Below are 23,162 nucleotides of genomic sequence, written 5' to 3' on the forward strand. Positions count from 1 at the left end.
CGTGCAACAGCGACCAGACCTCGGAGGAGGAAACCAACCAGGCCCAGTCACTGCCCACGGCCAAGGTCTGCATCCAAGACGCAGACCCGACAGCCCAGGGAGAGCGGCCCGGGGCACAGCAGCCCCGTGTGCTGACATGTGCGGGCAGACCCCTCGGGGAAGAAACAGGGGCTGCAGCTCCAGGCCAGCTGCCCACGCTGTGGGACCTGGAGGGATAAGTGGTCCAAGGTCAAGCACTGCTGGACCCCACCTAACAGTCTGCAAAGTAAGTCCAAAAAGGAGGAAGCTTTTTTAAAGCACCTTAATGAAGCTCAAAGATATTTGCAGGAATGAAAAAACAGCCAGCATCCACCAAAGTTAACTCTGTAATACTTGGCATCCAATAAACACAAAGGACACGCAAAGAAACAGGGAGAAACAATCGATAATGAGGAATGAACCATGGAAACCAACCCGGAAACGACACCGATGTTGGAGCCAGTGGGCCAAGGACACAACAACAGGCGTTTTCACGTCACCACACCTGGCAAAGAGCTAAAGGAAAGACCAAAAGTGCCGAGCACAGAAACCAACGGCCCACCTGCTGATGCCGAGCTTTTCTCTATAGAACGATAAGCGACGAGGTCCTACCGTTCCGCAGAGGGACCTGTGCTCAACACCCTGTGATAAACAACAACGGAAGAGAACGTGAACACACACTCGCAGACCGAGTCACTCTGCCGCAGCGCAGGAAACACAGCAGAGCGGATCGACGCCACTTCAATTGAAAAAAAGGGTTCAAGTCGAACTCTGAGAGGTGAAAACAGGATCTGGGAAGAAAAAAGACTCGGTGTGACCACAGAGAGAGCAGACACTGGAGAAAATTAATGAACGTTAAGAGCTAAGGGAGAGAAGAAAGCGCTCCCCTTCCCATCCGAATAAAAAGAGCTCCGGTCAAGCTGCCCAAGGCCAGGTAATGCACGTTTCTGAAGAGAAAGACAGAAAAGCAATGACCCAAGGATTTCCCAATTTGACGACAACTCTCAACTCTCAGCTCCAAGGAGCTCCGTGAACTCCAAGCAGGGACACATGACGTGACACAAAGACGAGGCGCGCTGTGCCTTGCTGCAGCTGCTGACACAGCCGCACCGTGAGCAGGAGGGACGTCAGGCACGTCGTCAGAAACCACGCGTGTAAGAAGACGCTGCGGCCGAGGCTCGGTACCGAACGACAGCCCGCCAACCTCAGGGTGTGGGGACACAGGGACGCTTGCCCCGGGCTGGTGGGGATGCTGGATGGGGCAGCCCCCGTGGAAGACGGTCTGGCTGTTTCTCATAAAACCAAACACTCCCTTTCCTATGCGATGGCGAAGCGGGAGAATCCAATCTGAAAAGGCCGCATCCTACTCCAGCCTAATGACATTCTGCAAGAGGCAAGCTCTGCAGCCAGGGGAAAGCTTGGTGGGTGTCATGGTTGGGGGAGGCGGGGGGGGGGGGCGCGGCGAATGGCTAGAGCGACAAGGGACACCTTTAAGCGCGTAAATACATAATATTTTCTTCTCATTTAAAGCTCCCTAACAGGGAGTTCCAGTTGTGGTGCAGCGCAAATGAATCTGGCTAGTATCCATGAGGTTGCAGGGGCTCGATCTCTGGCCCAGCTCAGTGGGTTAAAGATCTGGCGTTGCCGTGAGCCGTGGTGTAGGTCACAGACGAGGCTCAGATCCCGTGTTGCTGTGGCACAGACCAGCAGCTACAGCTCTGATTTGATCCCTAGCCTGGGAACATCCATATGCGGAAGGTATGGCCATCAAAAAAGCAAAAAAAAAAATCGAAATAAATCTCCTAAAGAAAGGTTTACAACTCGTGAACATAAGACCTGATGACAAAGCCCAGTGTTTGGGGGCAGCGTGGAAGCCCCCCTGCTCTCCAGTCCTCATACTGCAGTTCCAGTAACATCCAGGTGGCCGAGAAGCCAGGCTGTGATGAGCTGAAGGTGTATATACACTGAACGCCCTAAAGCAACCACTCAAATAAGCCGAGAATCACATAAGACAAGCCAAAGAGGAAAAGAAAAGGAATCATAAAAACACCTACTCCAAAAGGAGGAAGAAAGAGAACAAGGCAGGCAGGATCAACAGAAACCAAACAGCAAGACAGTGGATTTAGGGAGCTCCCGTCGTGGCTCCGTGGTTAACGAACCCGACTAGCACCCATGAGGACTTGGGTTCGATCCCTAGCTTCGCTCAGTGGGTGAGGGATCCGGCATTGCCGTGAGCTGTGGTGTAGGTCGAAGACTCAACGGCTCAGAGCCCACGTGGCTGGGGCTGTGGTGTGGGGCTGGCAGCTGCAGCTCCGCTGTGACCCCTAGCCTGGCAATCTCCACATGCCGTGGGCGTGGCCCAAGAAGGAAAAAAAAAAAAAAGACAGTAGATTTAAACCAGCTACTGGATGCCTGAGGTGGCCGGGGTGGGCACAGGGGAACGAGGGGTTGTCATCAGTCTCCACTCCGGGAGGTGATGAAAACTTCCCGACACAGACGGCGGGGACGTGCACAAGGCCAGCGTGCCAAGTGCGCACGCCAAGTTCCGGCCTCAAAGTTACCACCATTTAAAACTGAGAAATTACAATCACGTCAAATACAATTCTTAAAATTCACATTAAATGCAATTCAATTAACTTAGGTGCACGAAATGAAACATGCAACATACCTGTATAATTACTAGTGTAATTAAATATAAACACCATTATCTAAAAGGCAAAGATGCCAGAACGAATAAAAAGGCAAGCTGCCTAAAAGAAACTCACCTTAACACGAGAAAGGACAGATTTCAGAGAATAATGCTACGAGGATTAAAACGAGGTCGTTCTGTGATGATGCAAGTTGCACACATTAGGGAGGAGAGACAAAGTAGCCAAGGACAGGGGACGCGCGGCGACACATGCGACGCTGATTAACCAGACAAATCACATTAGAAAAAGCCCCTTGAGGGGTTCCCTCCTGGCGAAGCCACGAAGCTCAGACAAAAGGAGCTCCATCTCCTACGATGACGCACCGCCCAGAAAACCAGAGGAAGCCCCAAGACGCGGGCCAACACGCGGAGTCTGAGCCAAGAGTGGAGCCAAAGCAGCCAGACCTGCAAGAGGAGACGCGGTGGCTTCCTCCACACAGCAGAGCGGGAGGGAAGAACGGATCGACTGCGGCGGGACAGGACGTGTGGGTGGGGGCGCCGCGAGGGCCTGGGGGGCAGGGGAGGCAAGGGAAAGGGAACGAGGGTATCCCGGGGACGGACGTGTGTCTTCTTCAGCTGGAGGGGATCTCAGCGAGGTACACGTGTGTCAAAGCTTTAAACACGTGCAGCTTCTTCCTGTGGATGTCTCGAGAAGTCGAAAACACAAACGGCCACACCCTCAGAGCGTGACCCTTTCCTGGCAGCCGTGGCCCGTGGCGGACCAGCGCCGCCGGGGGAGGCCCGCCGGCCCACGCAGCCCCACGCCCTCGGCCCCGCCGGGCAGCGCCCCGTTACCAGGTCCTTCTGGATGGACAGGATGCGGCTCCGGGCGGCCTCGCAGTTGGCCCGCCTGCCTGTGATGACGATGGTCTCCGAGTTGCTGTTCTCGGCCGGGAGGTCGATCTTGGTGTTGCTCTCCTCGCGAATCTACGAGGACAGAGGGGCGGGAGGGGCGGCCTCCCGGCTGAGATGCGGGGGGCAGGGCCGGGGGCGGGGGGCAGGCTTAGGAGGCGAGCCGGCCAGTCACCTTCTTGATGTTGGCCCCTCCTTTCCCGATGATGTTCTTGTGAAACTGCTTGAAGATCGGAACAGAAATCGAATAGCTGTTTTCCACCTGCAAACGGAGGAGCCGCACGGTCACCCGCACCGAGCGAGGCACCCTCTGGCCCCTGCGGCCGTGACGTGGCGGGCGGGGCTCGGCGGGCAGGGACACGGAGCCGACCCCACTGCTCCGGATCCGACCTGGAGGGTCGGCCCCAGGACCGGCGACACCCTGGACAGCGAAGCCCCTGGTGTGCAGGTCAACTGGCCAGGCGGGCAGTGGGGGTGTCTAGGGCATACCCAGGCCCCCAGGCCGAGGGGCGGCACAATCTCCAGGAGACCCTCCCGCCACCTCTTGGAGGCGACCCTGAGCCGAGACCAAGCTCACAAAAACCCCCGGGGCCTTCTCAGCAGCCACCCTCAGCACCCTGCAGACAGCCCAGTGCTTAAGGAAGACAAGCCGTCAGTGAGCGACCCCTCGCGCTCACCACTGCGGGCGCCCCGCCTCCTCTCCCCCGCACCCCGCGCCCCGGAAGCCCCGCAGACCCACTGACTCCACAGGACAGGGAAGGCTCCCCGTGGACCGCCCCCCCCAGTCCACACCACCCCCGACACTGTCACACAACAGAGGACGGCCAGCGGCTCCTACCAGATCTGCCACCATCTTCTGCATGTATTTCGTGCATTTCTCCACCTCGTTCTTGGGCCCTCTGAGTTGAACAATGTCGCTTTTCTGGGCTGGGTCTGGAAAGTTGATGATAACCTAGAACAAGTCAGCAGGACGCCGAGCTCCATTATCAGTTGAGGACTGACCCCCAAAGGCTGAATGCCCTCCCCTGCGGTCGGACGAGCCCCAGGCGCTAGAGCTCGCCCGAGGGAAGAACGGTACCTCCGGGAATTTGTCCCGAATCTCTCGGATCCGCTCGCCCTTCTGCCCGATGATGGTGCGATGGAACCTCTGCTCGATGATCAGATCCTTGGTGCGCTCGTTCTCCTACAGACGCAAGCGGCCGGGGGCGCCGGTGAGGGCGCCGGGCGGACCTGCAGCGCCCCTGCTCCCTCCAGCAGGGGCCTCACCGCACGGTCCACGGGCCCCGTGTTATTCTCCCCAACAAAGTACAACTAAAAATGGAGCACAGGGCCCTTCCCTGGAAGCAGCCAGTCAGGGCGCAGCCCACTCAGCACCTCTGCCTAACAAGAGCCCGTGAGGCGCGGCGCTTGGCCGAGTGGGGAGCCCCCGCTCCTGAACGCAGGGTGGCTCAGACGCTTCCCTGTGTGGGGATCAAGAAAGAAGGGGTTGGAGTTCCTGCAGCAGCTCCGTGGAAATGAACTGTACGCGTGTCCAGGAGGACACAGGTTCAATCCCTGGCCCCGCTTAGTAGATTAAGGATATGGCATTGCCGTGAGCTGTGGTGTAGACAGGCAGCTGTAGCTCTGATTCAACCCACAGCCTGGGAACTTCCATATGCTGCAGGTGCGATCCTAAAAAGACCAAAAAAAAAAAAAAGGAAAGAAGGTCGAGAACCACGCCCTGTGCTGACCCCATGAGAACGTCAGGCGACACCACAGAGCAAAAGCGGCACACGGAGAAGAGTAAGAGCCGGACAGCCCAGCAGATCCTGGGTCAGACTGGCGTCAGGTCAACAGAGAAGCGAGGCACGAGACGCCCCAGGGTGAGAGGCTGCGTGTCTGCACCAAGCCAGAGCACCGAGCCGAGCCGAGCCGAGCCGGCGCGTGTCCAGCCCCCACCCCCGGCCCCCGGCAGGGCGGGGGGGCCCCGTCTGGGAAGGGGAAGCAGCCCCCAGAGGAACCACAGCAGCGACTCTCAACCCTGGCGGTGCAACCACCACCGGGACCCCTCAGAGTCCAGGGCTGCCCCCCACCCCGCCCCCCGGGGTCTGGCGAGGCGGAGGCCCCCAGGGCGGGCTCACCATGCGGGAGGCGAGCTCCAGCAGCTCGCGCTTGGCCTGCTGCACGCCCTGCGGGTCGCCCTCGATGCGGATCAGGCTGCTCCTCTCGCTGTCGGGGGGTATGCGCACCGACACCTTGTACTGGTCCTTGATCCTGTTTACTTGGGGGCAGAGCAGGCGCTGGGACGCGGCCCCCGCCCGGCCTCACGCCTCAGGGCTAGACCCTCACCAACCGCACGCCCGCATCCCCCTGAGAGCTGAAGGGACCCTTGGCTCGGGCCACTCAGCTCTGGGATGCAGCTGGCGTGGGGGCAGCGGGGGCTGTAGAAGCTTTGAAAGGTCTAGACGTTTCTAACGAGGAGACAGACCAGTGTGCGGAAAAAAAAAAGCCTCTGTCGTCAGCTCCAACCCAGCCTTTGCAAAACCCCTCCTGTCGCCTCCTCCGGACGGAGGACGTTGCCCACTGGGTAGTAAAGGGGAGCCACCTCCCCAGGGGGTCGCTGGGGAAGGTTCTAGGCAGAGATGGCCATGAGCGTGAGGACGCCCTGTTCCACATGGGACTGCGGAGGACGACAGCCAAGGACGCAGAAGCTGGGGGCGCAGTTCAGATGAGAGAAAACGAGGGACCTGAACCAGCAGCAAGAGACAGGTCCTGCGAGCTCCGGAGAGGGTGCTGCACCCGGGAGCAGAAGGCCCCGTCCGCTCAGAGCTGCGCTTGCCGAGGCTCCGTTTGCTTCAGAAAGCCTTACGGCCACCCCAACAGTCAAAACCAGAAGCAGGTTTCTGGGGCCGGCACGGTCCAAGCGGGTGTGTCACGGGCGCAGATCTAGTCGCTCCGGCGGGTCCTCGCCCACCTTTAGGAAGCCCAGAGCGTGGAGCAGCAGCAACCAGCCCACGCTCCCCCGAACAGAGGAAGGGCCACGCGAGGCAGAACCCCGAGAGGGCAGGCTCGCAGACGCCCCCTCTCTACACCGGGGCGTCTCTGCAACCTTGGGGGGACCCAGGAATGGCGGCATGTTCGCCCCCTCCCCAAAGGTCACCCGCAAGAGACAGAGCCGCCCCCACACCCTGCAGCTGAACCACGCAAAGGAGTGGATTTAAAACCCCATGGTGGGAGTTCCCGTCGTGGCGCAGTGGTTGACAAATCCAACGAGGAACCATGAGGTTGCGGGTTCGGTCCCTGGCCTTGCTCAGTGGGTTAAGGATCCGGCGTGGCCGTGAGCTGTGGCGTAGGTTGCAGATGTGGCTCAGATTCCGCGTGGCTGTGGCTGTGGTGTAGGCCAGCGGCTACAGCTCTGATTCAACCCCTAGCCTGGGAACCTCCATATGCCGTGGGAGCGGCCCTAGAAAAGGCAAAAAGACAAACAAACAAACAAAAAACCCCACGGTGGATCCAAGCGCAGTGTGCAGAGCCGTTCCTGACGCCCTACCACGGGGTTCCGGCCTGACACGGTTCCATCTGAGGCTGGGCCTGGCCCCACAGACCCTCCCTGCGCTGCGGCAAGTTTTTAACCGGGACGGGAGGAAGGCTGCAGGTCAGGGGCGCGTTGGGTGGCGAATACTCGGGGCTGGGAGAACCCGCAGACCCACTCCAGCAGGTCTGGCTGGAACCGGCGGGCGCGCCTCTCGGGCGCCCCTTCTGCTCCCTGCCCCCGCCCCCACCCCCCCACCGCTCACTCACTGTTGGCCCCGCTCTTCCCGATGAGGTGTCTGTGGAACTTGTGATCAATGCTGATCTCCACGTAGTCCATCCGGCTCACCTGCGGAGGGCACGGGGTCCATGGGGACGGAGCCGAACCGGCCGTAGGCCTCCGCCGCCTCCACCCTTCCCACAGGCCGCCTCCAGAGACCCTCCCTCCAGAGAAGGCTTTGTCTGGCCCTCCTGGACGCTGGATGGGTGGACCCATTTCAGAACCCGCCACTCACCGCCCAGGTCACCCGCCCGCGTCTCCAGGTCCCTCTCCCGAGGGCTGCGCCCACTGGGCCAGCGCGGGGTGCCCCTCACCAAGTCCTTGACCATGGCTTCGATCTGCTCCTGGGCCGCGCTGACGTCCTCCGTGGGGCCTTCCAGGGTGATCCTGTCCTCGCCTTCCGTGAACTCAACGTGAACCTGCCGCCAACACGAGGCCGGCCTGTCAGGACAGCGCCGCCCAGCCCAGCAAGCCCGAGGCCCGCGGCCGCCCTCCCGGGCCAGCAGCTGATCCCAAAGCCCTTTACACAAACGTGTGGCCACAGACACCATGAGACCACCGTGATTCTGGTCCTGAGCGCTGAGTGGGAACTGCTCAGGTCTCCGGTGCCGGAGCGGGGCAGGACAGGTGACGGGGGCCACGAGACCTCACCCAAGTCCACCGGCCCAGGGACAGGCCACCCACCGCCTCCCACACGCCAGGGAAGGGCGACCAGGCGGGCTGAGCCCACAGAGCAGGCCTCTGCGGGGAGCAGACACGACGCGTGCGCTCTCGGCTGCACCCATCCTGGTCAAGGTCACCAGACCCGCTGCCCCCCCGACGAGCGCGGGCTGGAGGGCCCAGCAACACCCGGGTGAGTTCTGCTCCACAAAATCCACTACCTACTCAGTAGTTATGCCACCACGACCAAGAAATGCGTTCTGAGAGAGTCATTAAACTTAGCAAGCCCGTCTTTTGCTGCTTAAAAAGATCCCCCGCTAACGACAGATATTTTTAAAAATGCCTACTGCGCTTCCTTAACTAACCGTGGGACGCCTGTCCCCCACACCCGAGCTTTTAAAACGTGCGCCAACCGTCCAAGCATCTCCAGGGCGAGCCCGAGCCGCCTCCCTACCTTGGGCATCTGCTGGGTGATTTTGGCCAGGTTCTGACCCTTCTTGCCAATGATGAAACGGTGAAGCCAGGAAGGAGCCGAGACGGAGGAGACCGTGAAGCTGTTGGCCTAGGAGCACCGGGAGACGGCAGGTTCGTGGGCGCCGCGCCAGGGGGCTGTCCGGCCGCCGGCGGGTGAGCGCTCCCGTCCCCCGACTCGGCCCCCGGCTCCAGGTCCTGGACGTGCCCGCCAGGAGGCCGACGCCACAGGGAGCCGTTACCTTGGCATAGACCTCCGTCAACGCCTGCCCCAGCTTCTCGGGCTCGCCGCGAAGGATCACCGTCTCGGAGGCGCTGTCTGAAGGCGGGATCTCCACGGAAACGCCGGTTCTTTCCAGGATCTCTTGCAAGGAGTTGCCCTTGGGGCCGATGACGTACTTGTGCTGGGACTTCTTCACCTCGACCGCGATGGTGGTGGTCTTCTTTTTCTGAGGAGAGCGCCCGGGGGCGTCGGAGGGAGGGCGGGCGGGTAGCGCGCCACGCGGGCGCGGCCCTTGGCCTCCGAGCCACCCCTGCGGGCCGGGCTGCAGCCTCCGATGAGGCCCTGGAGAGGCGGCGTCGGGCCAGGGGAGGGCTGCGCCGCGGGAGGGAGCAAGCGCCCAGGCCCCGTGCCCGCCCCCGCGGGAGCGCGCCTCAGACACCTGCGGGCCCTGCCCAGGCCCCGCGGGGCCGCCGCCCAGCCTGCCCAGCCTGCCCAGCCTACCTTCTCCTCGTAGATCTTGCGGATGCGAGCCACGGCCTGCGCCAGCTGCTCCTTCTCGCCCGTGAAGACGATCTCGGTGCGGTTGACGCTGGGCGGCGGGATGTTGATGCGCGTGCCCGTCTCCTGCATGATCTCGCTGACCAGCCGGTTGTAGGGCCCCGCGATGAAGGGGTGGAAGGCCTTCTCCACCTCGAGCCGCTCCACCGCACGTTTGTCCTGACGCGAGAGGACGCGGCCGTGAGGGCGCCGCGCCGGCCAGGGCCCCGGGCGGCCCGGCCTGGCCCGCCGGGCCTCACCTGCTCCGCGGAGATGAGCAGGACCTCGTGGCGAGCCTTCTCGATGCCCTCTTTGGTGCCGGTGATCCTGATCTGATTGCTGGCGTCGTCGGGGCGTGGGATCTGGATTTTGGTGGCGGTTTTGAGCTCCAAGTCCTGCAGTTTCTCTCCATTTTTGCCGATAACAAAGCGATGGTGCTCTTTGGGGATGGCAACGGTGGCGGAGGCCTGCGGCAGGAGAAGACCCAGAGGAACAAACCCTCCCCGCCAGAGGCTCCCCGGCTGGAACGCCGTCCGCGCCCACCCTCGCCTGGCCGACCCCAAGCCGCCCTTCAGGACAGCCTCAGGGGGGACGTCCCGTCCTCGGGGAGGAGGCCCCGAGCCCCAGGCCAGAGCAGGTTCCGAGGGACACCCGCGGGCCCCGCGGCACACCTGCGGCCGCTACGGGGACTCGGTGGCGGGGTGTCTTCTCGGCCCAGCCAGAAGCCGTCAGTCACCAGGACCAGGGCCTTCAAGAACGGCACCTCTCTCGCCCCCCTCTCAAAGGCCCCCGTGCCACGCCAGGGCCCGGAGGACAGCACGCACCGGCCGACCGGCCTGATTAAGCCTTGTTTCTAGAGCGCTGTGCTGTGCTTTCAGACGCCAGTGCGCCATGTGCTGACAAGCCCTGCTGTAGTCCCTTCTATGCCACTTAAAACAGACCACTTATTTGAGGGAAGAAAACGAAAATGATCAAATCCTTCAACCAAGGAGTCAGACTGCTAGAAATTAAGCAAGTTTCTGAGGTCACAGAGGAATCTGGGAGGAAGGCAGAGGTTTCCGGTCTTCCTAAATCTGAACAGAAGACAGTCATCAACCAGGAGAAAGAAAAAAGAAAGGACGAGTGCGAGTTAGGGTCCCAGCACTACTGCAGCAGGCAGGCATCACAGTGGGCACGACTTAACAGCAGCCTCCTCAACACGCACAACAAAAAGTGAAGCGCGACTACCCAAGGGCCTCAGCTCCCAAGGAGCACAGTCAGCCAGCAAGCCCGCGGGCTTACACGCCACGGCCCAGTAAGGTTTATTTTAAAAACGGCCCAGTGTTGGGAAGTCGATGTATACAGTTCATCATCTTCTTAGCACGAAGGAGAAAAATGGAAAGATCCTCGCCACAGAACTTAAATCCTTTCGGGATGAGAATCTGCTGGAAAATCAACACACACATACACACCTTCTTTCTCTTTTGGTCTTTCTAGGGCCACACCCACAGCACACGGAAGTTCCCGGCTAGGGGTCGAGTGGGCACTGCAGCTGCCGGCCTACACCACAGCCACAGTAAAGTGGGATCCGAGCCGCGTCTGCGACCTACAGCACAGCTTGGGGCAACGCCTGATCCTTTAACCCACGGAGCGAGGCCAGGGGTCCAACCCACATCCTCATGGATACTGATCGGCTTCTTAACCCGTTGAGCCACACGGGAAGTCCTGGACTTTTTTAACGTGACAAGCTTCGCTACACACACTTCGGCTAAAGCCATGCTTGCCAGGCAAGTGCTGCCCACACCACTACCTACCCTCCCCTGGAGTGTTTCTCCATGAAAGGCGACACGCGAGAGCAAAACAGACACGAAGCCTGGACAGGAAGAGGCCAGCGAGTGCCCACGCAGGACGCTGGCGAAAGCCTGCACCTACCTGGTTCCTTCTGTCCCCAACAGGAAGGAAAAACTAGGACCCAGAAGCCAAGAGCTTTAACTTCCACTGACCACATCCAGGTAGAAGACATAGTGGCAAGACCTCTGACTCCAGCTGCTGGACAGCACAGAGCAGGGTCGGAACATGTGCCTCAGCAGCCAGAACAGGCCCCTTAGGCGACCCAAGGCCACCTGGAGCAGAAAGCGGGTGACCAAGACTGCATGGTGACAAAGAGAATGGAAGACAGGAAGTTTCTGGAAAAGCAGCGTACGGGAGGGTAGTACCTGTACCAGAGTAAAGCCCAGAACCATCACCACACAGAGGACGCTGGCACAGAGAGACAGACCAACAGGTCAGGACCGAAAATCCGGGAACACACCCAAGTGAGCATGAAAGTTCAGAATGGATAAAAACTGCCACTCCAGGCGCTGCAGGGAAACTCTTAACAACGGTTCTGATGACACAGGTGACAGGCACGGGTGAGTGGGTGGAACTGGACCTCCAGGTCTGCACATTCACCACAGATTCTAAACTCGTCCGGAACGGAGACACGAGAACATCTTCACAAGCCCCAGAGGAAACAAGAGGAAGCTTCTTACACCCCCAGACTAAAAAGAAACCTCCCTGACAACCCAAACCCCCCAAGATTAATAAGTCTGACCACACCCAGAATGAAACTTTCACACGGCAAAACACACTGAGATCAAAACACAAACAGCAAACGGAGAAACATTACCCAGAACACACGTCACTGACGAAGGGGCCTCTGAGAGCCCTAACATCTCGAGCACGGAGGGGGCTTTAACCCGACCGCAAAGAGCCAGAGAAAGGACGGCGCAGAGAAAATCCCCTCCGACACCGAAAGCAGGCTCAACCTTCTCATCAGAAAAACGCCAAGTCAAAGTCTCCGTAGCTACTTCTCGGAGTGAAAAACCCAAGCAACTGTTACCCTCTGACCAGACGCCTCACGTCTAGGAAATCTATCCAACGCACACTGGGGAAGAGAGGAAACAGCCGAAACACAAGGTGTGAGCTGGGACAGGATGACTGACAGCAAAAGCCTGGAAGCCGCCCGGGCGCCCTTCAGGAGGAAGGCCTGACTAGTGAGCACACACCCCCAGAGCCCCACGCAGCCCCGAGGGGATCTACCACCTGCGTCCATGCAGACAGCGCCAGACTCTGCAGGAAGAAACCAGCCAGAACCGAGCTGACAGCAAGTGACCTCGTGCTGAGGCTGCTTTTCTGTGCCCACGGCAGGCGGAAGCTCCCAGGCCAGGGACAGAACCTGTGCCACAGCAGTGACACAAATGTTGAGCCCTTAACCACTAAGCTACCGGACGTCCTTTTGTTCTATTCTCAATCCGAACAACGGAGGAAGGCACCGAAGTCGAAGCAAGACGGCCTAGCAGTGGAGAACAGGACGAGGGGGTCTCTGAACAGAGCGGACGTGGCTCTGACTTTGCAACCATAAAATGTTGAAGTACTTTTACGAAATCTAAGACACTAAAAACAAATGAACCCAACTCTACATCAAGATGACAGTATAACCTCAATAGCGAGAAGAATTACTTCAGTGATTTTAAAACCTACGATCTCTCATCTAATTACGAGTCCGAGTTTGAACTCACGCCACTTCCTACCCTAAACGCCCAGCCGTCCTGGACAAACAGCTGATCTCAGGTCTGTAGAAGGAAACGGCCAAGGTGAGTCCACAGACCTTTCTGTGTAAAGAATAAGAAAATGACCGATGCGTGGTCAGGTCAGAAAGCTGCAGGTGCCACCTGGAAGGCATCCCCACTGGCCAGAGAGGAGACAATTTCGGCATAAAGAACAACTAATAGGAGTTCCCGTTGTGGTGCAGTGGTTAACGAATCCGACTAGGAACTATGAGGTTGCGGGTTCGATCCCTGCCCTTGCTCAGTGGGTTAATGATCGGGCGTTGCCGTGAGCTGAGGTGCAGGTCGCAGACGCGGCTCGGATCCCGAGTTGCTGTGGCTCTGGCGTAGGCCGGCGGGTACAGCTCCGATTGGACCCCTAGCCTGGAACCCATATGCCGTGGGAGCGGCCCAAGAAATGGCAAAAAGACGAAAAACAACAACAACAACAACAAAACAACTAATAAACACATCGGAAGATCACAGAGACACTAGAAATTAGATCCATGGATCGCTAGTAAAGATGCCAGAGCTCCAATGCGGTCCATAAACTCAAGAGAAAAGGATCAGTTAGCGACCCCGCACTTCCCACCCGAACGCACTTCCCGGTCCTTCGCAAGCACGCCACCGACTCAGGCGGGAGAGGCGGGAAGGCCCTCTCTTGCCGCCTCCGGTGGACTCCGGCAGCGAGCAGAAAGGGCTGGCACAACCAGCAAGCAAGAGGTGGGCCAGGAGCTTCACGGGGACGGACCTGGCTGAGGACACCGGGCTCTACTGGTCCACCTTGGAGTCGGAACCGAGCACAAAGCACCACTGGCATATTTTCCTGCCACTCACACAAGCTGAATGTGGACGGAACCCGGAGCTTAGCGCCGTCTGATGGATCGGGAACCAACATACACCTGCCTGGTCCCCCAAGACACATCAACGGCAGTAAGAAGGGGGCCCTGCTGAGGAACGAATGCACAGGCGGGTCTCACCTGGCCCGGAGGACAGCTCCACTGGGAAGGCCTGGCGCAGACGGGCTTGAGCGCTGGGGGGCTAACACACTCCCACTAGCCTTCCTTAGGCCGCGACCACCACAGCGGTTACGTTTAATTCAAGGGGGCCATGACGGAACGATTACGCAGAGGGACTAAGGTGTCTGGGGCTTGCTTTAAAGTAATGGGGCGGGGCAGGGGGACGAGAAGGGGACAAAGGCCTCGGATCTGTTCTCTCCCCGCCCGGGGCTCAATCACAAAACAGTCAAACATCCGCTGACTAGAAGACAGCAGCAAAGGTCTCAGCGCGTCCTGCACAAGAGCTGGGCCGTGAGACCCCTTGGACACACCTCGCCTTCCCACCCTCAGACCACGGCCGCGAGGCCGGCAAGGGCTGGGGAAGACCCAGGGCGCCACCGGGCCGAGTGAGCGCCAGCGGGGAGCGCTGCCCTCCGAGGAGGCCCGGGCCGGGGCCCCTGGTGCCTCAGAGTCCCATCTAACCGCCACATCAAGAGCCCGCCCCCCGTGGGGGCAGAACCTTCATTTCTAGCTAAGCCCGTCTCAAGCTCTGGCAGTCCTACAACATTTTAATGATCATCTGCATTTATCTGAGCCTCTAGGTGAGGCCACCTGGGGAGCAGGGCATCACTGGTTTACCTGTTTACTACGATGGCTCCCAAACAAGGTCCAAGTGCCGGCGTCAGACTGCTAAGGACTGTGGAGCCTGTGATAGCCACGCCCAGGGCCTGGGGACGTGTACCCCACAATGCACGCACCCACTGACTCTCAGAGCCCAGACTGGGACCTCCGACCTACGCACGCATGTCCTGACTCTGCCATCTGGACGAGCGCAGGTGAAGTATCTGGAACCCTGGCACATGCCTTTGACTTTCAGCTCACTCACCCAAACAGCCAAAGTGGTAGCTGTCCTAGTTCTAGTACAGAGTTAGCAGGTTCTCAAAGGGTCAGGAGGCTGCAGATACTGAGGCCGCCTCTGCACTCTGGCTCGGCCCACCGGAGGGAAGAGTCTGAGGAAGTCCCGGGCCAGCAGGGCCCCTCCAGGGGGACCTGGCCTGGGGCACACCCACCTGAGTCTGCAGCCGAGCGACAATGTCCTTCCGGGCCTTCATGACGGCGTCCAGCTTCCCAGAAACCATGATGGAGAGGCCCTGGTCTTTGGCGAGGGACAGCTCCAGGTGAGCGCCGGTCCTCTGCATGATCTCGAGGCAGATTTTGGCTTGTTCACCTTCTCCAAACTGGTTCATGTCCTTGTATTTCCTCTCCTCCAGGGGTACGTGGAACACCTGCTCAGAAGCGGTCCGAAAGGGGAGGTTACGCTTGTCCGGGACAACGAAATACCACCTCCCCGCGGCTCCGAGGCCAGAGGGAGCTCAGAGAGCCACAGGGAGAGAACGTACGACAGGAGGCTGCCTCCTGGAGAGAAGAGCCCCACCCCGCAGGAAGACGGGAGGGGCTGGAGGTAAGAGCCAGCTGAGAGGCTGGGCAGAGGAGGGTGGGAGGACTCAGCTGGCCAAGCTGGAGGTGAGGTGTGGAGGGTGGGCAGGAAGGAGGGAGAGGATGGGGGCCTGTGGGCACTGCGGGGTGTGGCCGGTCCCTCAGCCCACCCTGCAGTGCAGGACGCATTCTGACGGGTGACTCTGGGGCTAAGAGTGGAAGCAGGGCAACCAACAGCGTTCTGGTTTGGGGCTGGAACCCCCAGGCAGACTGGGCACATTTGCCAACTGGGAGGATGGCGGGAGGGACACCGAAACACAGCTGGTCATGGGTCTCAGGTGTGCGGTGGCACCTAACATCCAGGGCCCGACATCAGCGGCACAGAGCACGGAGCCCGGCAGGACCCCCGCTCCGGGAAGCAGAGAAGCGGACTAGTGGAGACCCCGAAAGCCAAGAGGAGAGAGAACGGCTTCAAGACTGCGGGACAGAGGCGGCAAGGACAGTGTGGGTGGGTGGGAGCAGAGATGAGAAACAGAAGGGACCACCCCTGCTGGGGGTGGTGTGTGTGCCTGCGTGTGTGTGTGTGCGCGCGCGCACAGGAGCGTCAGGAGATTGACCTGATCCGAAGGCCTCTTCTCACACCTAAAGCACTCACACTTCAGTGTGCAAAGATGTTACCTATTCCTACTCGGAGAAGCAGGTGAAGAAAGAATGGAACGGCTACCTGAGTGATGACGGAAGCCTTGATGGGCCGGATTTTGTTGCTCCAGGCGCCGGCAGGTTCCTGGGGGTTTTCCAAGCAAGCTGCTTTCTCGGGGAGTGGGGGGAAGGCATCCTTGTAGGTTGGAGGGTCGCTCTCCTCTTCTGAATTTAAAGTGGCAACTGGACCAGCCAACACAGAGGGAGCACAGTACATTCAACATGAGATGAAAAAATATTAGGAGGGCTTTATGTCAAAAAGAAAAGGAAAATAGAAAAAAAGCCTAACTGCTGACAACTCCCTCATCATCTGACTCAGTCAGGGGAAGGGCCCAGCAGGTCAGCAGGCCCATGCCCTCAGGTCCAGTGTGTGACCTGGAGAGGCCAGACTCTGAACCCAGTGGCACCCCTGTCCCAACACCTCCCCTAATGTGGTGAGCTCCTTCGAGCCTTGACAGAGTTTTCAGCCCTCAAGAGTCTCATTCTTTAAAAAAAAAAAAAAAAAAAAAAGTCACAATCAGGACGATGCCTGGCACATAGCTAGCTCTACAATTTGCAGAACAAAATAATGCTGCTGCCCACCGAAACAGGCCGTGCTGCGCTGGCCTCCCCTCCCCTGCAGGAAGCACTGCCTCGTGGAAATCAGGTCCCTGATAATGAACCACCTCCATCCTCCACGGCACCCCAACTGCTCACGTCCCTGACCCATTAGCCCCGGTGCCAGGAACACAGGAGTGCGACTGTGCAGATACCCCCGATGTCGGGGGCTGAGCTCAGGGTCTGGCAACGGCAGGACCCGGGAGAAGCAGAAGGATGACCTCTGGAACCAGACAGAGCCAGGGCCCGACTCCGGGTTCAGCGCCTCTAGGCGCGAGGCTGTGCTGTCCGCGGGTGCCAACACAAAGACTCCGTGCTGACAGCTCGCTTCCCTCGTCTGCAGAGGGAGGCACAGGCCCCACAGGGCTCTCCACTGCCCCAAGAAGCACCTGTGTGCTTAGTCACCACCCCGTGTGACGGGTCAAAAATGCCGACTTTCAACTGATTTAAGCTTACGAAGGTACTCGATTCAGTTACTGGAAGGCATTAAAGTGTCCAGACCAACGAGGAACAGACCCAGCCACTCTTTCAACAGAAAATCTTCTAATAGCTACACACAGACGAAGGACTCTGGGTGAAATCTCGGCACTCAAACCAAGCTGTCCTGTGGTTTGAACACATACCAGATTTTGAAGGAATGCAAAGACCGTAAAACGTGCCATTAAAGAGACGCGGAAATGCGTGTTTTGGCCGCAGCGGCTGCCAGTCCGTTTCTACCGGACGGCACCTTCCACCTCGGCCACCTGCCCTGGACAGCAGGAGCCAGAGCCCGCCTTCGTCCTCCAAGTGGTCTCCCAACAGTCTCTGCAATGCATTACAGTCGGGTGCTAGTCCAACACAACGGGGGCGCGGCAAGTGTGAAAGAGAGCCCACTCATCACAGCGGCCCGCTTCGCCGCCTCCCGACAGCTGTCCACGTTTTAAATCTCACCGTGTGCAGTCCAGCTGCCACTCCTGGCCAGCTTCGCCTGCACACGGAGGTCGTGCGGAGCAGAGGGCACACCACCAGTGGGCCTTCAGGGCCGAAAGGCACCTCCGCAGAGGCCAGAGGACTGCAGAGAGCTGGTGGTTAACACGGCGAGTACGGGCCTCACCTCTTATCTGCTGCGGAATGAGTCCACTGCGGTGCTCAGCAAAGCTCTCTTGGGTCAAAACTGCAACGGAGCTCATGGTTGATCTCGCGCCTCCACACGGTCCGGGTGAGCCACTGCAGCGGAGGGAGGAGGCGGAGAGGGAGATGGCACAGAGGCAGCCGGTGCTGCCAGGGCGGGCGCGGCTGAGAGCTTCAGCCAAGCGTTTACCCTGCTCCACCAGCAGGTGCCACCTCATTCCCTCCCTTGCACCTTCAGACCTAAGGGGCTTCCCAAACTCTCACCGAGTGGTGAAAAGGAGAAATCCCTGGACAGCTGCCCCTGAAAAGCTGCCGTCGCCAAGGAGACGAAGGCTCCAGCGGAGAGTACCAGGATGCCCAGGGCCCCGGAGACGCAGTCCCACCCAAAGGGGGCCCCACTGAAGCCCTCCCGGCCTGACCCAGCCCCAGACGTCGTGGGGCCGCTCCTACTGAGGCCATGCAGGTACACGGTCCGTCTGTTCACCCGGGCGCCCCTGGTGCTGACGGGAGCTACCAAGGGCCGCTGGAGAGCAGCTCTGGCTCTGCTGTGAACACAGCAGCAGCGAGATGGCAGGGGAGCCGTTGGGCAGCTTCGCAGCCCACCCCCGGCCCCGCCCGAGGGGCGGCGGTGCTCGTGAGACTCCGGGTCTCAAACCACAGCCCCCTTGACAGGACAGACTTACCAGCAAAATGGTCAATAGCCAGAAGGTCCGTCCTGAGGCCGCCTCTGTCAGCCTGCCAGCTTTTGCTGGGGTGGGGCAGGAAGCGAGAGGGAACAAGGAGAAAACCAGAGAAAAATCACTCATCTGCGTCCCACAACCCAGATCCTTTCGCCTTGCACCCAGATAAGGTGAAACTACTACTGCTCATGCTTCAGTTACGAATACCAAGACTTAGGCAAATCCCTCGAGGGAAAGACGGGGCAAGAAGCCCTTCCATCAGGCCATTCGTTTCAGCAAAACTCACTGCAGTAAACCCTAGACCACTGAGAGCGTCTCACTTCTCCGGGGGCCCGAGGGAATGAGCCCTCAAGTGCCGAGACTTTCCCAAGTAACCATGTGGAGTAAGACTCTCCCCCTCGCTCCTCTTACTAATCTCCGCTGAGCCAGGAGGAAAAGGGGCCTGCAGTACCGTGTTGTGGTGTGAGAAAGAACGTGGGCCTGGGGGCTTCAGAGCTCTTTAGGGTGACCGAGTTCTCCGTGTATCTTGCAGTCACTTTGTTCCTCTGGCTGTTATCCTATAAGAGTCCTTCCGTCCCTCTAATCCACTGGGGATTTAGAAACCAGGCCATAAAATAGCAGGGTTGGAAAGAACCTTCAAAGGTCATCCCGGGAGGATCAAGAACTCCCTGTCAAGAAAGAGGGTGTGGGTCACTTTGCCTAGTGAAGCTGCCAGGGAGGGTACCTGCCCTTTGACGCAAAACGCCACCTGTGCTCGATAAGGCAGACACCGCGGCCGGGTGAGGCAAGGTCAAGATCAGGAGAGCCAGCACTAGCAAGATCGACCCACCTGACCGGGGGAAAACACCCCAAATTCTTGCCCCTAAGACACACATGGTTCCGGAGCCAGGAAGCCTGTGTATGGCAATCACAGAGTCACGGTTTTAACCCCGACCCTGGATTTGAAGGGTCTCAGCGTCTCAGCTGGGGACAGAGACCAGTGACGTTTCAGGATTTAAAACACAAAACCCTCTATACGCAAGGGGCTCAGTCCCAGGGGGGACGTACCAGAGCCAGAGGCTAGAGCCTCGCTGGGGCCCAGTCCCACCAAGCAGGCCAAAGCGCTGGAGACGACAAACTGAGCGAGGCTCTTTTACTTAAGAACCCGTCTCCGACAAACACTAATCTGCAGCTTTTGATGGTCCAGACAGAGAGAGGAATCCCGTCCATTAAGTCAAATGATCAGAGCAGCACACCCACACGTGGTTTTGATGGGGCGTGAAAGGCGAGTGCGTGGCGGGATCCCAGGTGTCGGGTCAGCCCACTCCTGGCCAGTCGAGCGGTGGGTGGAAGCGCTGCAGGTCAACGCACCTACAGTGAAGCCAGGACCCAGGCGTCCACCTGGCTCTCCTTGCTGAGAGGACCCCCAACGGGCTCCTGCCTGCCGACCTTCCACCCGAACAGCACCCACGCCAGGCTGTCCCATGTGCAGATATCACTTCTCTCTCTTTTTTTTTTGTCTTTTTGCCTTTTCTAGGGCCGCACCCGTGGCATATGGAGGTTCCCAGGCTAGGGGTTGAATTGGAGCCGTAGCCACCAGCCTACGCCAGAGCCACAGCAATGCCGGGTCCTTAACCCACTGAGCCAGACCAGGGATCGATCCCGCAACCTCATGGTTCCCTGTCGGATCCGTTAACCACTGCGCCACGACGGGAACTCCGGATATCACTTCTCAAAACCCAGATGCCCGCCCTTGAACAAGCCAGGCTCACCCACGTGACCTCAACTGTGCCCGCGCCCTCTTCTCTGTGCTCCTACTGACCAGTCCTCCTGCTTTCCTGGACGGGGCAAGCTCTCTGGGCCCAGGGAGGGACACACAATTAGTCTGGTTGTGACACACACGATGGACAAACTCCTGGCAGTCTCTTCTGAGACAGCTCACACAGCTCGGAAGTCAACTCCAACTGGCCCTTCTGGGAACCCCTTAGTCCATGTGGCCCGAGAAAGGGGCTTCAACACAGTGGAAGCTCCAAGTCTGGAAGCACAAACCGAGCAGAGCCTCTAACAGCCCCACGTGTGCACAGGCCCTCGAGCAGCCAAGGACAGCGAGGTGACCTACAGAAAACTTCAGGCTGGTCTGACAGGATACACTAGCTCTCTACCTCGATTTCAAACGGCAGTTTGTCACAGCTGGAAACAAGAGGGTTCTGCTACCATCGAATTAGGTGGTTGTTTTACTTCCTTTCCTTTCTCTCTTCCTCCCTTCCTCTTTCTCTTTTAAAGACTGCACCTGCGGCATACAGAGGTTCCCAGGCTAGGGGTGGAATCCGAGCTGCAGCTGCTGGCCTACAGTACAGCCAGAGCAACGCAGGATCCTTAAACCACTGAGTGAGGCCAGGGATCGAACCTGCATCCTCATGGATACTAGTCCGGCTTTTTTTTTTTTTTTTTTTTTGGTCTTTTTGCCTTTTCTAGGGCTGCTGCCACGGCATATGGAGGTTCCCAGGCTAGGGGTCTAATCGGAGCTACAGCTGCCGGCCTTTGCCACAGCCACAGCCACACAGGATCCGAGCCACATCTTCAACCTACACCACAGCTCACGGCCACGCCGGATCCTTAACCCACTGAGCAAGGCCAGGGATCGAACCCGCAACCTCATGGTTCCTAGTCGGATTTGTTAACCATTGTGCCATGACAGGAACTCCACTAGTCGGTTTCTTAACGTACTGAGCCACAAAGGGAACTCTAGGTTGTTGCTTTTCTTACCACCTTCTCAAAACCTTGTCTGTAAAGAATCCCTTTTACTTTTTATTTTTGGCCGCACTCATGGCACATGGAAGTTCCTGGGTTAGGGATCGAACCCACACCAGAGCAGTGACCAAAGCTGCTGCAGTGACATCATCTTAACCCACTGTGCCACAGAGAACTCCAAAGAGCCCGCTTTAAGCACGGTTTCATGACCTGTGTAAATGCAGACTTCAGCTCCGCTCTACCTGAGGCTCTGGAGTAGGTTTTATCCAAGGCCAGCCTCAGCCCTCCCTCCATGCCCCTGGCCAGAGTATCCATCTGCCTCTAGTTCAAAAAAGCAGCACCTAAGAAGCTGCTCCCCGAAGCACCACACCAACACCAACCTGCAACCCACTGGCTCCGCTGTCACGGACCGCACCTAACAGGTTTACCCGGCTCCCGGGAGGTCTTCCACGGCCTCACAACCGTGACCACGGGGGTGTCCTCTCCCGCCCACCTGCTATCTCAAGTTCCCAGGAGACTTTAGACAGGCCCCTTATCAAGGACCAGAGGCCAAACATTTGCTATCACAGCTCCTTAAGTGGTCAAATACTGTTGCTCAAATTAGGACCGAAAGGGACCTCAGACAGTACTGTCTGAATAACACTGGGGACAGGAACTGCACAGCCCCCAGGGAGCCCGGGCTCCACTGCCGCTCCACCTGCTCAGCTGTCAGAACAGCAAACCTGCAACTTTTTTCCCCTGCTGGCCGGAGAGCAAGCCCACCCTCTCCTACAAGACTCCTGCAGATCCGTGGAGCCCTCTCTCCTCCCACCTTCAGCGAGTCCCACGACGGTCCTGGTCCTTCATCATTTTGGACGCTCCCAACTACTTCCCAGGCAAGAAGCACACAGGTCCACCAAAGGCAAATCTCAAACTGGTCTCCACTTGAACTTTAAGTTCTGTTTCCCAGACTCTAACATCCACAGCAAAACAGTCCCGTCTCAAAGTATAACTAACGGACAGCACTAGCTCACAGAAAGAAGGCTGGACCGGAGCAGAGTTTCTTCTCTCCCCCGCCCCCTAGGATGGATGGAAAGGCACACACACACTCACCTTCTCCTCTGGGAGAAACATGCAGTTCGCATCTGAAACCTGGTCCTAACAAACGCACCACAGGGAAGTCTTTAAGTGAAGAATTTTTTGTAAATAAGGGCATGTAAGTTGATTTCTTTGTAACGTTTTGCCAATCACACAGAGGGAAAAGCTGCCTTCTGCAAAGAGAACTCCTAGTAGTAGTCCAGAAAGAATTTTACCTCCCTGCTTTATTTATATACTGGACAGGACTGGTTATGGAAATCACCCCAAAACTCCAAGAAACCCAGGACTTCTGTCTTCTTCTTCCACAATTAAAATTATTTACTTTTCTCTCCACAGCAAGCTTGCAACGGGAAAAAAAAAATCAAAATGCTTCTCAAGACCCACAAACCAACTAAGTGACATCGCAGAGAGCACAAAGCATAACCCTAGGGAAGGCCACCCTCACCGGGTCCACAGAACCGGGGCAGAAGGCAGGCGTCTGTGCCTCGCACCAAGTTCTGGAAGTCGGCACTCATCCTGCAGGAGGAACTTTCGCAGATGCCACCTCAGCACGGCCCTCCCACAGGCCACGCGAGCCCGCGGGCGGGGACAGGCTTAAAGGGGCAGGAGCGCGCTCGGCCTCCCCGCCTTTCCTCCACATTCGGTACTTTTCCGTCCTGCACTTTTCGTCCGCGGGCCCTGGGGCGCATCCAAGACGCGCTCCAGCCGCGAGGGCAGCACGGCTCAGCCGACCACGCACGCGGCAGCAGGTGGTGGAAACGAGGCCGGGCCTACCCAGGCCCCGTCCCGCCCTGCCGTCCGGTCCGGTCCCGCCGCCCAGGCTGCCCTGCGGGACAGGGACCGGCCCCCGCCCCCGCCCGGCGGCCTTGCGAGCTGGGGGGAGGGGCGCCCCTGCCCGGGAGCGGGAGGGGGAGGGGGCAGCGGCCCGGCCGCCAACGTCACCGACCTGGGCCCAGGTCGGCCGCCCCTCTCCCCGCGCGGGCAGTTGGGGGGACCTGGAGGGAGTGGGGCCCGGCCTGAGGTGGTGG

The 23,162-nt window shown here is 58.9% G+C and overlaps 1 protein-coding gene across 6 annotated transcripts in view; it reads right to left on the reverse strand.

Moving 5' to 3' along the window:
* HDLBP (high density lipoprotein binding protein) overlaps positions 1-23,162 on the reverse strand; it is a 67,737-nt gene that overhangs the window by 9,999 nt on the left and 34,576 nt on the right. For 5 of the 6 annotated variants that reach the window (XM_047774002.1, XM_047773997.1, XM_047773999.1 and 2 more), the window contains exons 2-16: positions 18,331-18,395; positions 17,631-17,743; positions 15,966-16,123; positions 14,875-15,090; positions 9,501-9,707; positions 9,205-9,420; positions 8,723-8,929; positions 8,464-8,571; positions 7,664-7,768; positions 7,340-7,418; positions 5,680-5,819; positions 4,638-4,742; positions 4,398-4,511; positions 3,735-3,821; positions 3,503-3,634 (exon numbers count right to left, since the gene is read on the reverse strand). In XM_047774002.1, coding sequence (XP_047629958.1) covers positions 3,503-3,634; positions 3,735-3,821; positions 4,398-4,511; positions 4,638-4,742; positions 5,680-5,819; positions 7,340-7,418; positions 7,664-7,768; positions 8,464-8,571; positions 8,723-8,929; positions 9,205-9,420; positions 9,501-9,707; positions 14,875-15,090; positions 15,966-16,123; positions 17,631-17,706 — 1,950 coding nt within the window. In that variant the 5' untranslated portion in view covers positions 17,707-17,743; positions 18,331-18,395. Of the gene's footprint in view, positions 1-3,502; positions 3,635-3,734; positions 3,822-4,397; positions 4,512-4,637; positions 4,743-5,679; positions 5,820-7,339; positions 7,419-7,663; positions 7,769-8,463; positions 8,572-8,722; positions 8,930-9,204; positions 9,421-9,500; positions 9,708-14,874; positions 15,091-15,965; positions 16,124-17,630; positions 17,744-18,330; positions 18,396-18,778; positions 18,945-23,162 lie in introns of those variants that run through there. The other variant, XM_047774001.1, reaches the window with a different exon arrangement.

The sequence above is a fragment of the Phacochoerus africanus genome, chromosome 3 (assembly GCF_016906955.1).
Source record: "Phacochoerus africanus isolate WHEZ1 chromosome 3, ROS_Pafr_v1, whole genome shotgun sequence".
Lineage (NCBI taxonomy): Eukaryota > Metazoa > Chordata > Mammalia > Artiodactyla > Suidae > Phacochoerus > Phacochoerus africanus.